This window comes from Rhincodon typus, chromosome 5 (genome assembly GCF_021869965.1).
Source record: "Rhincodon typus isolate 14 chromosome 5, sRhiTyp1.1, whole genome shotgun sequence".
NCBI classification, from domain to species: Eukaryota; Metazoa; Chordata; class Chondrichthyes; order Orectolobiformes; family Rhincodontidae; genus Rhincodon; species Rhincodon typus.
Genome location: NC_063336.1, coordinates 31,300,186 through 31,317,872, shown reverse-complemented (window position 1 = coordinate 31,317,872; position 17,687 = coordinate 31,300,186). Strand labels below are relative to the sequence as shown.

The window sequence follows — 17,687 nt, the reverse complement described above, 5'->3', positions numbered from 1 at the left end:
TTTAAATAACACTGCCCAAAGCATTTAGGGAGTGTTTTCTTTCGAACGGATGCTACCCCCACTCGTCCCGAAACCCCCAGTGCAAACAAACTGCAGCAATTTCAACCAGAGAAACCCCAGCGCCCACGAATACTGACAAGCTGGGGAACCAGTCACTGAGCCTCCGTCCTGCGGCGAACCTGGCGCCTCGGCCCTCCCCTCCCCTCCTCTCCTCTCCCCTCCCCTCCCCTCCCCTCCTCTCCTCTCCCCTCCTCTCCTCTCCCCTCATTGATTGTCCTTGGACCAATGGAAAACCCGGGCTCTGGGAAAGTGGGCGGGGCTGTCGCTCGGTCCCCACCACACAGCGACTTGGGGGGGCGGGGCATGATTGGCATCTTATTAGCATTATATTATCATCTGATTAGCAAGGTGTTTAGAAATTGAACTGCTGTTGGCTGTGAGTTGAAACTTGCAACAGGGGTTGTAGCGTTCTTTCTCGAAGTGTGTCCCCTGCAAACCAGCTCGATCCACCCTTTTGCAACCATGCCTCCCAAAAGGACGGTAGGTTTGGGCAGCAAGGTTAGTTTCGCTGCTTTTTTTTTCTGGTAATTCGAACCGTACTCACTGCTCTGTTTGGAAATGGTGAATAGAAAATACGTCGTACAATTTTATGTACTCTCATTTAAAAAAATACCTTTGTGAAAAAGTTTTTTTTTTAAATTTGGGAATTGTTTCTTTTTTTCAGAAGAAGGACAAAGTAACTAAACTGAAAGCGTAACGCGGTCATTATTTGCAACACGATTTCCAGTTATTTGGTGTCCTAGTTCCCTCCATGATGGTTGCAACAAATGAATCTTTCTTCACTTCAGTATAGAAATGTTGTACCCATTTTCGATGCTTCGAGGTGGTTGTAATTTTTTTTTATATCTGTGTATGCAATCAAAATGTAAAGGGACTTAGATTTTTGTGGGTACGTCGAGCATATATGAAGTAACATTGAATTGCGAATTTTTAAAATGCATATATTTATTTCTCCTCTTCGAAGGCTAAAGCCATGTTTGAAACTAATCTCCGCCTGTGGGGTTTTAGCGGAGCCCGTATGTACCTGTCACTCATTCAGTCCCCGCTGCTTGTGTGCGTGCTCGCCACCTCGGGCGCACGCACGAGTATTACAGTTACCTGGTGAACCGAGGTAGGCATGAGTATTAAAGCAAGTGGAGGAGGGGGTATTGAAGGAGCCCCTCTCCCAAGGGCTAGAGGTGACCATGGAGTCTGGCAAAGGAGTAAACCCGAGAGGCAGTGATTGAAGTTAAAATAATTCAGTCATTTTGGGAACTCTATTTAAAGGAAGGACGGTGCTTAAAGTATTTAAAAGAGAGGGGGGGGGGAAGAGCTAATGGTGGAGCAGGGAAGATAATTAGAGGAGGTAAGTGCCCCTTGGGAATGTGGTGAATGAGGGAGAGGTTAAGGAGGTAAACTAACTGGGATGGAGTGATTGTTAAAAAGACTTGTCAACTTGCAGAGTGGCTTCCTTGCCACAGAGTGCTGTGGGGACAGTCCTTGTGTAGATTCTTGACCAGTCAGGGAAATCAAGGGTTAGGGGCAAAATGCAAGAAAGTTGAGCTGAGGAATGTGTTCGCCATGATCCTATTGAATGGCACAGCATAGAATCCCTACAGTGTGGGTAGAGACTATTTGGCCCATCAAGTGTGCGCTGACCCTCCAAAGAGCCAGACCCATCCTATCCCTGTAATTAACATGACTAAACCACCCAACTGTAGACTGTGGGCCAGTTTAACATGATCAGTTCACCTAATCTGCATATCTTTGGACTGTGGGAGGAAACAGGAGGGCCTGGAGGAAACTTGTGTAGACACAAGGAGAATGTGCAAACTTCACACAGACAATCGCCCAAAGTTGGAATCAAACCTGAGTCCCTTGTACTTTGAGGCAATAGTGCTAACCACAGAGCCACCATGCTGCTCTTGAGCACACTTATTCCTGTTTATTTCTTATAGTGTAATACATATTAAATGGACCAACTAGAAGGTGATAGTAAATATTGCTTGAGGGAAAGACTAAGAATAAACACGAGTGATTCTCTAACTGGGATGGCAGATGGTTGAGGATTCATGGAACAGAATTCATTCAAAACAAGAGCGTACATTGCTGGACAAACTCAGCAGGTCTAGCAGCATCTGTAGGTAGAAAGCAGATTTAAGGTTTCAAGTCTAGTGATCCTTCTTCAGAACAGTCTGTTCTTGACCCTCTGACAGAAATTTCTTCTAGTCTGTCCATAAAGGGTGACCCTTAATTCGAAACAATGCCCCCTAGTTAGGGACTTGGTAAGGCCTCATGTCTTCTATGGGGAAAGTGTTTTTCATTAAAATAAAATTATAGCATTTGTCTTAAAGCCAGCAAGTGACAGCTGAGTCTACAGCATTTGGAAGATTAGTGTACTGTGGCTCAGTTACATGGCATGATATCAAGGTGGACTGTGTGGTCAAATATAGGGAAATCCTCTCTACCTATTTGCAAATGTGTAATCTGAGGGGTTTTCTTTGGTATATGAACAAAACATCTTTGTAGTTTTAAATTAGATGTGATTTCCTTTTTCTAAAATAAAAAAAATTGAAATGGCAAAGAAACATTTTCATCAGTCTGTGTAAACTGTTTCTGCTGCTGTGTCTGGGTGGTGATTCATTGAAAGAAACATGCCAAGCAGCCTAAAACACAAGTAATTTACCTCATGCAGTTAGACAGATTTTAGATTAATAATGTATGCAACATTGTTCTTTCAGGCACCAAGTGAGGGTGAGCAAAAACATGAAGCAAAAGTGGTTAAACCGGTGAGAATTTTTGCGCTTTCCTTCCAATATCTAGCTTTCAATTACATATCACAGCTGTTTCTTTTCACATATTTACTTATTATATGACCCTCCAAAGAGTATGAAATGGTAGTAATGCCTTATTTTATTAACCTTTTTCCAAGTGCATTTTAAAAAAAAATGTCCTTCCTCTTTTTGCAGCTCAGAAGATCCGATAGATTGGAAAAAGTAAGTAGACCTACAATCCAACTATGTATATAAATGAGAGGATAAATCCTGAGGCTTATTTCAGTGCCAATACAGGTAGCTATCATAAATATGTTCTGTCTTCCAATTACTGACACATTACTCACCATTTAGCTATCCAATCATGCCTCAATTCTCATGTTTCTTATAGTAGCCTCAAGAGTTGCTGGGAATGGAGGGTTGAAATATAAAAATATACTGAAAGGCTTGGACTTTCATGGAAGGGTATGAAGTTGAGGGTTATAAAATCATGAGGGGCATAGATAAGATAAATGACAAGAAATTTTTCCCTTATTTAAAAACTAAGGGGCACTTTTTCATTTAAGAAAAAAATGAGTGGAGAGAGACTAAAGGACATGAGGGGCAACTTGTTTAAATGAGAGTGGTTCATGTGCAGAATGAACTGCCAGAGAAAGTGGTGGATGCATGTACAGTTACAATATATAAAAGACACTTAGACATGTACATTAATTAGAAAGGTTTGGAAGATTATGGACTAAGTGCAGGCAAGTGGGATTGGTTTAGTTTGGGAACATGGCCAGCATGGATTTGTTGGACCGTGGGGTCTATTTCCATGCTGTAATATTTTCTAACATCAGGCTAATTTTACCATGAAGCTGCCTGATTGTAATTTTGAGAACATTGTTATGAAGATCTTATCTAAAAGATAATTTAATTTTAATATAGAAGCATAGAAAATAAGCGCAGGAGTAGGCCGTTTTTAGCCTTTTGATCCTGCACCGCCAATTGTTATGATCATTCAAACCAATGATCCATTCCTACCTTGTCCCCCACATGCTTTGATCCCTTTAGCCCCAAGTGCTATAATCCAAATCCTTCTCGAAATCTTAAAGTTTTGGTCTTGACTGCTGTCTGTAGTAACGAATTACACAGGTTCACTACTCTCTGGGTGAAGAAATTTTCTCCATGTCAGTTCTAAATGGTCTACCCCACAACCAATTAAACCTAACCTCCTACGTCAATCCTGCCATCCTAAACCTTCACTGTGCTTCCTTTAACAAGAACATCCTTTCTCTGATAAGGAGACCAAAACTGCACAAAACATTCTTGGTATGCCCTCACCAAGGCCCTGGATAAATTCAGGAAGACATCCCTGCTCCTGTACTTGAAACTTTTTGCTGTGAAGGTCAACACACCATTTGCCTTGACTGCCTGCTGCACCTGCAAGCTTACTTTCAGTGACTGGTATACAAGGACACCTTGGTCTTATTGACTGGACGTGTAAATTCTGAATCTTTCACTCCCTGAAACGTTAACAATGTTACATATGTAAAGAACAAACTACTTGACCCAGTGTTGGGCCATTTTTTAAAATATAAAACTGGGTTTTAAACATAGACAAAAGTTGTCTTTTCCATAATAAGTTTATCTGTCTTGCACTCACTCTGTTGTTGAACCATTCGCACATTGTGTTGAAAACTCACTGGAAGGAGAAGTGTGTGTGAACCTACACCAGTGCCTCCAGAAAGCTATTTCAACCAGCCAATAATGAACCAGAAAGAAAACCCAGTGTTAACATCTTCTGTGGGCAAATGGACTTTATCTCCAGACCAGCATTTCAACAATCTGAATACGATTGTTTTCTTCTGAATTTAACCCTTCCATTGCCAAAATATCTTTTGCAATAATTATCTGCAGAGTTTTGTATTTGTTTCTGCAGGCTTGGCAAGGTGAGTTTAAGTCTTATTTTTCAAGAATGTTTGTAGGACATAGTTGCATATTTTAAAATCTTTTTTGTTCTTAACCTTGAGTAAGCATTCTAAGAAGTAAAACTAATACTTCCCTTTGTTAATTAAAGGAACCTGGCTCTCATATTTCTAGTGCTGAGGCATACAGTCTAATAGTGACAATATCACCTCCCTTTAGAATTAAACTTTGTGGCCAGTGGAGGAGTGTGTCAAAAAAGCCGTCCGATTACCTAGTGTAATGGGTTGTAACAACATGCTGATGGTGAGCAATCTCACCCAGCACCATTAATATTACCAGCACTTAAATTATTTTTAACAAATGTATGCTAGTGGGTGAGAATCTCTGGTGTGTTCCTGGAAAATTGTCTTCCAGCCTGTTATTGCTTGCAAATCGTAATAGTGGCATCTGGGTGTTTTTGTGAACAGACGCTAAATTTGAGAATAGCTTTTCTGCATGTTTGCACGTTTGTGCTGTGGGTCTTTGATTTAAGCAGTCTGATTGTTGATCCGCAGACCTTTAGGCATGTGGGGCAGGGTATCCCATGTGGTAGTGGGATCCAGAAAGCAGGAGTTGCTTCCTGGTCAGCCTGTATCTTTTGTAATTTAAAATATTGGGACTCAAAGCTTGAACAGATGGTTACCATTTTTAACAAGCCTGCTCCTCCCAGCCGTTACTTTCAGTACTATTTCAAGGAGAGCTTCAAAGTATCTGAGGCATTTGCCTGGCTTTCTCGTGGACAGTCGGACATTTAGAAGTTAAGAAAACAGGAGTTAGAGGAAGATGCATTTTGGTCATCTGAATGTCTGGCCTATCCTGATTTGGTTTTGTTTTGCAAGAGTGTTGCCTGAATACATGTGAGGTTAAGTTAAAGAAGGACAATATCATTTAGTTACTTGATAGAATAGAGTTGTATGTTAGTGCAATACTAAGTATGCAGCTGTATATCTAAATGACTGGTGGATTGTATCAAACAGCATGTCCCTTCACTATACAATGGGCAGCATTTGGACTGAAAATTCACCTAGCCCATGCTTGCAAAGCTCACAATGTAAGGCTGAATCATGTATGCAATTGGCCACTTGTCAAGTTTGGCAACTTGGATGGAGGGTTTCTCTCTTTGAGGCCTAGCATGAAAAATTTTGCCATCTTCCCAAACTCACCTCATTACCCATTCACCCACTCACTGGAGGTGGCAGTGCTCATCACTGCTAGGACATCTGGGATTCCTGGTGCTGTAGCCATAATGAAAAAGCTGTTATGCACTCAATCACCTGTTATCAGTCTGAAGCTGCTGTGCGTGGTTCATGCCATTTGTCCTGGGCGTGGCAGATGAGGGAACATATTGATGTCTCATTTTATGCCCCTGAACCTGGAGATCCTGATAGATGGAGTGGTGCAGAGGAGCACTGTCCTTTCTCCCTCTAGTGCAGATGGAGACTCCATGGTACCAGACCTTGCCAGCCTGGTCCGAAGTTGCTACCTGGATCAGTGTGGTCTGTATGATCTGGACAAGTGTGCAGCAGTAAAGGAAGAGGTAGCTGCATCTTCCCCCTTCATGCTGCCTGTCACCTTCAACCCAGGGGAGTTCAAACCAAGGAGGGGGCACCTGCCCCTAGGCAGCACACACACCCAGCATGTCTGGACCCACTAAATACAAACACCCTGAGGATTTTCCAAACAAAACTACAAGGCCTGTGGGCTCCACTGTTCTTCACGTTATTTGCAGCATGACAGAAAGAAAGAGCAGTCACATTGCAAGCAGAGAGTTGCAGCTCAGCCTCTTGCACTTGGGGCTTCACCTATGTATATTCTCATCTTGGTAGCCCTCCTTCGCCTTTGTACTTTGCCATGTTCCCAACTGACACTATCCAACTGTTCATCTTCCTGTTTTATTTCCCCAGACACACCAAGTCAATGTGCCGGATGTAGCAGTCTACTGTTGCCCCACCTCTGACAATCAAAGTGAGAGTATTCCTGACTGTTGATAACTCCTCCTCCCACATTACTCCTTTCCCTTCTATCATGTCTGCCCTCTTATGATTATATATTGAGATGTTCCCTTTCAGAGCTGTAATTCTCTTTGTACCCCAGCATGTTGTCTTAAATTCCTCCAAATAACTTCCCCGCCCCCAACGTCTGTCCCATGGTCCACTTCCTTGACTGGCTTAGCCAGACAGCCTCAAATGGTGAGCAACCAGCTGTGATTGCCTGCATTTCCTGGACTTGTAACACTGGACCCACAGGTCAAACTATAGCCCAAACCACCCCCCCCCCCCCCGCCCTAGCGACTGTAGATGTTTTGCTGGACTGGCCCTTACTGGCAGCCTAACGGTTTCCAAGCTGCCGGACTAATATCTGGCACAACTCTTGATGTACTGTGCTGGGATCCCCTGACTGAAAGGTGTTCCCCTTTTAATAAAACAAATAACTACAGATGCTGAAGATCTGAAACAAAAACAAAGCTTGCCGGAGAAACTCTGCAAGTCTGGCAGCATCTGTGGAGAGAAAGCAACAGTTAACAGTTTGAGTCCCATGGCCCTTCTTCAGAATTGAACCCACACTAGACTCCATATTAACTCTGCTTTACCTCCATGGATGCTGCCAGACCCACTGAGTTTTTCCAGCTGTTTTTGTTTCACTTATCTCTCTTTGTTTGACTCAGTGTTACTCCCCTTTAGACTTCGAGACATGCAGTGTGTTTACTATACGTGTAGATACTGTGCAATTAAGAGATTGTACAGCAATATGTCCACCTGCTTGACTGATCACTGCTGATGGCCATTACAAGTTGCCTGTTTTGTCTCTGCTGCAAGGTGAGGCAAGATATAGGAGTACCTTTAAGCTTTGGCTGAAGGGCGAAAGCACAAGGACAAGGTAGGCTGCTGGGAGAATCAAATTAGGGATAAAGTGAGAGAAAGTGCTAAGAACAAATGAGGAACCCTGAGATGCACTCTGGTCCAATCCACGAGATAGGTACCTGTCCCTACATGCAAAATGTCCTGGCAGCAGCATTCTAATGAAAAATGCCTGTGTGCTTTTAAGCATAGGCCTGTATTATAGAAGTTTTGTTTATGTGCAGATGCCTTCATTATGAAACATATGCTGCTGTACTTTGTAAAAAGCCACATAGTGCAGCTGGTCCATAACAGATCTCCTTGTCAATGCTGGCCTTTTGAGAGAGATGGCTGCTGAGTCATGGGAAGTGCTTAACGTATTCTAGAGTTGCTCCTTCAACACAAGGAGGTGGAATATTTGGCTGACCCAGTTGTGGGTTGCAATAAGTTTGTTTTCATTTTATTATTTTGGCAAGTAAAATTTCTTCTGGGCAACTGCATTCCAGGCATTCATTTGTGGATTTATGATAGAATGTAACAAGGTAACTTGCAGAGCAGTTTCTCCGCATTCATTGCTTGTGCATTTCGACAGCTGGTTTGCAATCATTGTTTGTTGCTGATTGTCTGTCTGCTTTGCTATTCTTTGTGTTTGTCCTATTCTTCGCTCCTGTTGCTGACCGTCTTGTATTTTCCCACTCAAAAATCTTGTGCCTCAGTGCGCTTGGTATTTGAATAATGTATTTAAAATGGACGACAGTATCTATATAATCCATGTCCATCTTGTTTTCTGCAAAGCCTGCTGCAATTGTCCTGGAGAAAATTATAATACCTTTTACTGTTCCCAGTCCTATTTATAAAATGCCAAATGCTGTGAGCTTTTCTATCGCTTCAATCCATCTGCACTACATTTTAAAGGAATTATGTTGTTCAAGCTCGAGTGCTCTCTGCTCATTTCTTCAGCATTTTGCATTCACGTACAAATTACCATATCCTACATTAATTTTCTACATATCATGCTAAATTCTGTCCTAGTAGCTTTTTTATATATGTATGCATAAAATATGACTGTCCAATTCTAGCAACTAGGATAAAACAAATGTGGGGAGCGAAGGCTTAACCTTTGAGACCTGTCCAATTGAGTGAATAAAATGATTTTAACAGCATATTTGAAAAGTGTCTTTTAACATGGATAGCATGATCAAACAACTTGACGATTAGAGCACTTTTTTTTTTAAAAAAAAGGTTGGCCTGCCACTTTGTCAGTGAATTCCGCCTAAATTTACTGAAGTACATCAAGCTATTAAATGTATGCTTTGCATTTTGGTTTACACTAAAAATTATTCAACTTCTGTTGCAGGCTGCAGCTGCTGCAGCAGCAGCTGTTGCTAAAGAAGAGTCCAAGCCACAGAAACGAGCCAGGGTAAGGATCTATATTATTCTGTCATTTTATGTTCGGCTTACTTCAGCTAGGGAGAATGTTACAACTGAGCTTGATTCTGTCCTTGCCTTCAATCTCCTTAAACACCCGTTCCAACGCAGCCTTTTTGATCCAAGATTGAAAATCCACCTGTTTAGGAAGCCTAACTTCCCAACTATGATTAACATGTCCAATGTGTATTGAGTTTGAAATTTCACCTTCCTGATTTGTGTAATCAAGAGCCACACGCTAGAAGTGCATTTATCTGCTAAACCCCAAGGGAACTGTAACTGTTGGATGTTTGGTTTTAGGATTTGCCTTGTATTCAGAATTGCCTCTGCACTATTGTTAGAGAAGGGCTTAAGAGAGTGTCTTGTAGGTGCAAATTATTGAAGAAGCAATGTACCCCAATAACCGAATTGTAACAGTGCAGAAGGCGGCCACTCAGCCCATTGTGTCTGCACTGAAATGTTTGAAGAATGACCCATGCAACAGTATACTATGAGGATGAGTGATTCTGGTTCAATTTTTTTTAAGTTCTTTCAGCGCAGAATAATGTAGGTTGGGATAAACACGGTCATGGTGCCCAGAAATGTAAGTTGAGGAGACCTTCTAAAATGTCACTTGGTCCACGCATCTGGAGCTTTCCATGTCCTTTTTTGTGTAGTCTAATTTTTAAGTCTATAAAGGCCTGTGGACAGATGATCGTGGGGGGACAATGTGTAAACACTACATCTTTTGTGTCTCTTTGTTAAAGTAAATGAAGGCCTCAAAAGTAGAATGATCTAAATTTTTTTTTAATGCATTCATAGGATGTGGGTATCACTGGCTGGGTCAATATTTATTGCTCATCCCTAATTATCCTTGAGCTACGTGACTTGCTGAGCCATTTCAGAGAGCAGTTAAAAGCCAACTTTGCTGTGCCTCTGGAGTCATTTTTAGACCAGACCAGGTAAAGATGGCAGATTTCTTCCCTTAAAGACATCAGTTAACTATATGGGTTTTTTAATGACCATTGGTGACATAGGTCATCATTAAGCTAATTTTTAGTTCCCGATTCTTCTAATTTCAATCTCTATCACGGTGAGATTTGAGCCCATGTACCCAGAACGTTAACTTGTGATTCTGGATTACTATCTATATTGAACTCGATCTACCCACTATGCTACTCCAATTATAAGTTCATTTCATTCTTTCTGTGGACAGATTACCTCAGTCATATTTACATAGTATCCTTCTGTTCTTTTCCTGTGTGCTATGCTAATACTATTTGGCTCAAAGGTCTAAGGTTAGTTGTCAGTCCCATCCCTTTGAACTTCAGTAGATTGTGTAACATATCTGCCATGTCAACCATGATGTATTGATCAGCAAATTGACTGGTGATATGCAAATTATTGCACTTGTACAGTTGACAGTATCAGAAACCACAACATTTCATGAACTACCTGTATCATAGGAGATGCACAGCTTGATTTGCATAGCTTACCAATAATTTTTGAATTAAGTGTTCTATACAAATAAAATATTTTTATGGATAGTGAAGTGTTCTGTGCCATTTTAATTAAAATGGAGTCTTTCAGGACCATTGATCATTCTGATTTCTAGAAGCTTTCACCAAAACCCAAGAAACAGCCCAAAGGGAAGAAGAAAATAACCAAGGAAGAGGTTTCACCTGCTCAAAATGGTGAAACGAAACCTGATGAGGTACTATTTGAATCTGATGTGTGCTTAAAAGCTATGTTCATATATTTAAAAAGATTTTAGGGCAAGCCATGTTTAACTAATTGGATATATTTCTTTGACGGAGGTAGCTGAGAACGTTGATACACTTCATCATGCATGCATGGATTTTTTAGTCATTAGTAGTAAAGTGCTATTTAACCAGCTTGTCAGCAAATTGAAACCCATAGAATAAAAGGCAGTGGCAACAAGAATGCAACACTGGTTCTGTGGTAGGGAATGCAGTAGTGGTGAACAATTTGTAACTGACCTCCAGCCCAAGAAACAATGGGATTTTCCCAAGGGTCAGTATTAGGACTGCTGCTTTTCTTGACCTAAGCTTGGTTGTATAGCATAGTTTCAAACTTTCCAGATGCGACAAAACATGGCAGTATCATGAACTGTGAGGAGAGTAGTAATGGACTTCAAACGGTGGGGTGGGTGTTGGTGGGGGTCTGAAGCTCTCAAATGGACAGAGAAGTGGCAATGATTCATTATGTTAGGAAGAATAAAGTGCACAGTTCTTAAATTCACAGGAGCATGGGAGTATGTAAGTGCAAATTGTTGGTTGGTTTAAGTGGCAGGGGCGGCATGGTGGCTCAGTGGTTAGCACTGCTGCCTCACAGCGCCAGGGGCCTGGGTTCAATTTTCCCCCTTGGGCAACTGTCTGTTTGGAGTTTGCACATTCTCTCTGTGTCTGCATGGGTTTCCTCCGGGTGCTCCGGTTTCCTCCCACAGTCTAATAATGTGCAGGCTAGGTGGTTTGGCCGTGCTAAATTTCCTGTAGTGTTCAGGGATGTCTAGGTTGGGTGGGTTTGGGGAATGGTCTGGGTGGGATGCTCTGAGGGTTGGTGTGTTGGGCAAAAGGGCCTGTTTCCATACTGTAGGGATTCTATGGAAGATCTGGCATATAGGACCTTGGACTTTATCAGTAGGCCTATAGAGTCCAGAAGTGAGGAGGTTATAGTGCATCTACGTAAATAAACACCAGTTCAGTTTCAACTAGAGTATTGTCCAATTCTAGGTACCATCAAAGATCTGAAAATATCAGAGGGAGTGCGGAAAAGACTTAAGAACAGAGCTATCCTTGGCATGGATCAATTTAACACCACTGGGATCTGTGTCTCGGTCTCTATTTCCACCCCCACCCCGTCCCTGGCTGAACATCAGCAGGAGAATTGGTTGTTTTTCAAATTCATGAATCTGGATAGTGTAATTGGGGAAAATACCTGTTCCTAGTAGCAGAAGGATTGAGAACCACAGAACAGTAATTTGAGGTGGAAAGTGGAAGAATCAGGGGTGACATGAAAAACATGTTAGTGCAGTGTATGAGAGATAGTAGGAACTGCAGATGCTGGAGAATCCGAGACAACAAGGTGCAGGGCTGGATGAACACAGCAGGCCAAGCAGCATCATAGGAGCAGAGAGGCTGACGTTTCGGGCCTAGACCCTTCATCAGAAAAGGGGGAGGGGAAGGGGGTTTTGAAATAAATAGGGAGAGAGTGGGAGGCGGATAGAAGCGGGATAGAGGAGAGGATAGGTGGAGAGGAAACAAACAGGTCGAAGAGGCGGGGATGGAGAGCCAATAAAGGTGAGTGTAGGTAGGGAGTTAGGAAGGGGATAGGTCAGTCCAGGGAGGACGGACAAGTCAAGGGGGCGGGATGAGGTTGGTCGGTAGGAGATGGAGGTGCGGCTTGAGGTGGGAGGAGGGGATAGGTGGGAGGAAGAACAGTTTAGGGAGGCAGGGACGAGCTGGACTGGTTTTGGGATGCGGTAGGGGGAGGGGAGATTTTGAAACTTGTGAAATCCACATTGATACCATTGGGCTGCAGGGTTCCCAAGCGGAATATGAGTTGCTGTTCCTGCAACCTTCAGGTGGCATCATTGTGGCACTGCAGGAGGCCCAGGATGGACATGTCGTCTGAGGAATGGGAGGGGGAGTTGAAATGGTTCGCGACTGGGAGGTGCAGTTGTTTATTGCGAACCGAGCGTAGGTGTTCTGCAAAGCGGTCCCCAAGTCTCCGCTTGGTTTCCCCGATGTAAAGGAAGCCACACCGGGTACAGCGGATGCAGTATACCACATTGGCAGATGTGCAGGTGAACATCTGCTTGATGTGGAAAGTCTTCTTGGGGCCTGGGATGGGGGTGAGGGAGGAGGTATGGGGGCAGGTGTAGCACTTCCTGTATGATTAGGATCTGGAAAGCACTACCTGAATAGTAGTTGTGGGAAGCTCGCTTCAATTTTGGAAAGGAACTGCATGATTAACTGGAGAGAGAAGAGTTGAGGGAAAGATGGAAGAATAGGTCTCCTTTGATTTGATCCTTTGGAGCTACCATAGGATGACCATATTTTGTGAATCATAATTCTATAAAACTTGCAATGATTAGATTTTTTTTCAGTTTTGTTTTTTGCTAACACTTGTTTCAGATCCACGTTTCTCGTCCCTCTGTCAGTGTCACTTCAGCTAGAGATACCCCACTCCACTCACTGTCTGTGAAGGGCCAGGTTGAAACAGTGGCAGTTAAGGGTATGATAATGTATACTGTGTGTGCTGTGTACATGCTGTGGTTAACGCTTTTTCTAAAAAAAAACTGATGATCCTTAAGGCTGGCTTAAAATACCAAGTGCAGTGGAATACTGTGGATGCTGAAAATCTGAAATAAAATCAATGCTTTAGAAACTCAGCAAGTCTGGTAGCTCTTGTATAGCGCGAGAGAGAGAGAGATTATATTTCAAGTCCAATATTACTGAAGAATGAGGTGGAAAAGTGGTGGGCTTTTATACTGTTGGAAAAGGTCTTGAGTAAACAGAACAGAAAAGTGGGAACAAAAGAAACTACATATGCCACAGGACAAAAGGGAAAGATAATGGTTTAGAGACAGTACGAGAGGTCCAGAGTAGGTGTTCATGGAAGAATAAAGGTCAGCTCTGAGAACAAAACCAAGAAAACCACACACTTGGGCAGAGGAAACAAAATGAAGAGCAAAGTTCATAGTTTGAAGCTGTTTAACTACCATGTTGAGTCCTAAAGGCTGTAAAGTGCCTAAAGAGAAAATGAGGTGCAAAATAACTCATCCAGATTACACTGGGCTTCACACTGCAGCAAACCTAAGACAAATGTGAGCCTGAAGTTTTGCTTTTTAAGCTGGCTTGTACTCTATCACTACCTCCTCTGGACCCCTATCGCTCCTCTAAAACCATGATTTTTCCCTTCTGTTCAACACATGTATTTGGTTTTGCCTTCAGTAGAACTGATTTATATACTGTTACTAGCACCTACTGTTGGCCTTTTTGCTGTCTAATCATTACCCATCCCTTTCCCTTCTGTTCTGTGGAACTACCAATCTCTCGCCTTGCTTGCCTTTGATCTTTCCATTCCCTTCTGTTTCAGTTGCCCCTCATGTTTGCCTACAGTATGAATGCCATCAATTTTCCATGTCTGAAGAAGAGTTACTGGGCCTGAAATGTTGATGCTTTCTCTCAACAAATGCTGCCAGACCTACTGAGTTTTGCCAGCATTTTGGTTTTTATTTTCCATGTCCCTTCAGTTCTGAAGAGTCCCACTGGACTCCACATTTGATCTTACTGCAGCCAGCCCCATGGAGCTTCTGCTGCATTTTGTTTTTATTTGGGTGTGGTGTTTCTACCATTTTTTTTCAAACTTTCACATTGAAGTGATTAATGGGTGTGTGCCTGTGCGTGCATTATGACAACTCCTATTGAATGTGGAACATCACAATGAAGGTAGAAGGACAATGAGCTAGTATTGCTGCTAGAAAGTCTCAACAGTGATTTTCTCTAGTTTTTCTTTGGAATGGATGATTCGGTTTTGTTGGGTAACATTTTAAGTAATGCTCAAAGGCCCAAGTGACTTGTATGTTGACCCTACTAAGGATGAATTGTTAGTATTTATATTTCTAGTATTTGTGTATGCTAGCCTGTCAGTTCAACTGCTTAAGTTCCTGCTTCAGGCTATTCATAAAAGCAATCAGGATAGTTAAAGTTTTTTTTTAAATCAAATAATCCATTCCTTTTTGGGGGAGTGGGGGGAGGAGGGTGGGTAGGAGAAATCAGAAGGTCCTGTTTGTTTGCAATAACTATCCGTATCTGTCCAAACAATAACTCCATCAGAATCCTACATTTGTGGATGGCCTTACTGCCTGTGTATTGTAATTAGTGTAGAACATTTTCATATAATGTAGGCATCTCTTCCTTTTGACTAGATTGTGTATTTTTGAATATTTTAGTAATTTTTTTTAACAGGTTGTGGTTCTGGCAAGTTAGCCACAATGTATGGGACAATAAACAAGTGACTGCATGAGCATGCCGTTGTTCTGTGGAGTGGGAACTTTTAAATGCTGTTCTATTAATTTGCCAAGTCAACCAGGTTATGTAGTCTGGTATGAAAGAGATGGCCTGTGCATGTCTGGCTTTTGCTGATGGCCTTTAAGAAACAGCATTAGTGGCATTGGAGCATTAAATGATATTTTTACATCTTGAAGAGTTTTTGAAGCATGTAAATCAACAAATGCAACTCCATAGATTGCATTTAAATCTGAATAGTAATCTTGATTGGCAGTTGACAGGAAAAATAAATTCAGATTTTCTATAACCTGCAGTTTGAAGTTTTGGATTGATTGATTGTCTAATTTAAATTCTTTTTTTGGTAGGAACAGAAAACTGAATCTGCAAGCAATCAGAAAGACGACTGAAGGATCTGCCATTGCCTTCAGTTGATTTTTATGTAACACTTGTAGAATTGAAAATATTTTTATCAAGTTATTTTGTAAATGCAAATATTTTTAGGATTAGTACATTTTAGAGTGTGTGTTTGAAAGACATTGATAGAACCTAAACATCCTTTTAGGCAAGTGGGATCTTTCTAACTTCTATTGAGCAAAAAATCAATTTTACGATTGGAAAGATTTTGCATTGTTATCTCTTGACTAACTTGGATATGTGTTCCATGGGCTTTGAAGTTTAGAAATGTTGCCTTTAATACTTAAGGTGATTGAAATGTATAACTAAAAAAATTAGTTTCACTTTTGAATGTTTGTTGTAAAGCAATAAATCTGTGAATTGTTCCAAGAGTTGATGGATGAGTGCTGATGTGATCACCTGCTTGGTTTGTGGTCTGTTTTGTAATAAATGCTTTTTTTCTCAATGTCGTTTGTTTAATCAACAGTTAGTTAGTTTTTGTCTGGATACCTTAATTTTGCCCTGTTTTTAAAAAGCTAACTTCACCTACAAATATGAAACAATGAATGTCTGCTTTAATTTCAGATACTGAATTGATGATAATGATACAGTCTCCTCTAGACTAGTTTATAACTTAAGTATTTAGTTGGGCTTCTCCATGACCAAGTCATTACAGTACCCAATGATGTGTATGTTGTATTAATGGATTGTTAATGTAATACCTGAAAAGAAACTAGATCACCTCGCCCAACAATCAGAATAGAAGGCTGATCAGGACAGCATTGAAATAATTGAGGTGACTAAGCTTTACTGTAAGATAGGCAGACAAGGATTTTGCAAATTCTGATCATGTGGCAGCATTTTAACCAGTTAAACACCAGAGCAATAATATTACTGAATAGGAATAATGCTTTAGATATATAACCAATTAACAATGCAGATGTCATAGCCAGGAAAATGATGCCTATTGAGTATTTAGATCTTCAGATTACAATTCCTGTTATTTTAGCTGAATGGAACCATTATAGTTGAAAGAAAATAAAACTAATCTTTATTCAAGCCATTAGAATTTGAGGCAATCCTGATCAGTCCAGGAGCAGCAGAACGTGTTATTCTAGTACTGCAAAATGTTCAGCAGTGGACACAGCTATGCATGCTACTTGCTTCTTGTGGTTTTTAAGAGTTATTTTACTTCTGACATTTATTTTAGCTGAAGTTTTGCAGTTGTTTGTATTTCATAGTGCCTTAATGTTGGGGACAGCTACTCCCAACTATATAGACCCATGCCTAGATATATTTAAAGTTGGGTTGTACGAGCAACACCTGAATTGAGTGGTAAGTAGATGCAGCATTTTAATACTATTGATGACTCTTTCAGTATTTACTGTGGTGAAAGACATGAAATAAATAGTAATGTTTTGAAGAGTTTATATTACAGAAGAGGAGGTGTTGGAGGTCTTAAAATGCATAAAGGTAGATAAATCCCAGGGATCAGGTATTTTCTAGAATTTTGGAGAAGCCAGGGTAGAGATTGCTGGGCCTCTTTCTGAGACACTTGTATCATCAACAGCTACAGGTGAGGTGCTGCAAGTCTGGATGTTGGCTAATGTGGTTCCATTAAACTTTGGAAAGAAAAACCAGGGAACTATAGATCGGTGAGCCTAACATTGGTAGTGGGTAAGTTGTTGGAAGAGTTTGAGGGACAGGATTTACATGCATTTGAAAAGGCAAGGCCCTTTTAGGGATCAAAGCAGAAGCTGTTGGAAAAGTCTGGCAGCATCTGTGGAGAGAAATCGGAGTTAACATCCTTTGGTCGAGTGATCCTTCTTCAGAACAGTTTTTAGGGATAGTCAACATGGCTTTGTGTGTGGGAAATCGTGTCTCACTAACTTGATTGTTAGCTCTTCAAAACAAAACTCAAAATTAATGAAGGTTGAGGAGCTCGAACAGTTCATCCACTTCACCAACACCTTCCACCCCAACCTTAAGTTTACCTGGACCATCTCTAATACTTCTCTCCCCTTCCTGGACCTCTCTGTCTCCATCTCGGGCAACCACCTAGAAACCGAAATTCATTTCAAGCCCACCGACTCCCATAGCTACCTAGAATACACCTCCCACCCACCTTCCTGCAAAAATGCCATCCCCTATTCCCAATTCCTTCGCCTCCGCCGAATCTGCTCCCAGGATGAGACATTCCACTCCCGTACATCTCAGTTGTCCTCGTTTTTCAAGGACCGTAACTCCCCCCCCCG

General features: G+C 41.5%; 1 protein-coding gene across 3 annotated transcripts; it reads left to right on the top strand.

The window, feature by feature from the left end:
* Positions 1–376: 376 nt before the first annotated feature.
* On the top strand, positions 377–15,898 carry hmgn3 (high mobility group nucleosomal binding domain 3). Of its 3 annotated transcripts, none has more exons than XM_048597253.1 (6): positions 377–540; positions 2,781–2,828; positions 3,009–3,035; positions 8,955–9,017; positions 10,620–10,718; positions 13,162–13,407. In XM_048597253.1, exons 1-6 carry the CDS (start codon positions 523–525, stop codon positions 13,327–13,329), a joined length of 423 nt encoding a protein of 140 aa, XP_048453210.1. In that variant the 5' UTR covers positions 377–522; the 3' UTR covers positions 13,330–13,407. The 3 variants fall into 3 exon arrangements, with proteins under 3 accessions (XP_048453210.1, XP_048453209.1, XP_020383807.1); XM_048597252.1 differs by having other exon boundaries at positions 377–558; XM_020528218.2 differs by lacking the exon at positions 13,162–13,407 and adding an exon at positions 15,405–15,898 and having other exon boundaries at positions 382–558.
* Positions 15,899–17,687: the final 1,789 nt, after the last annotated feature.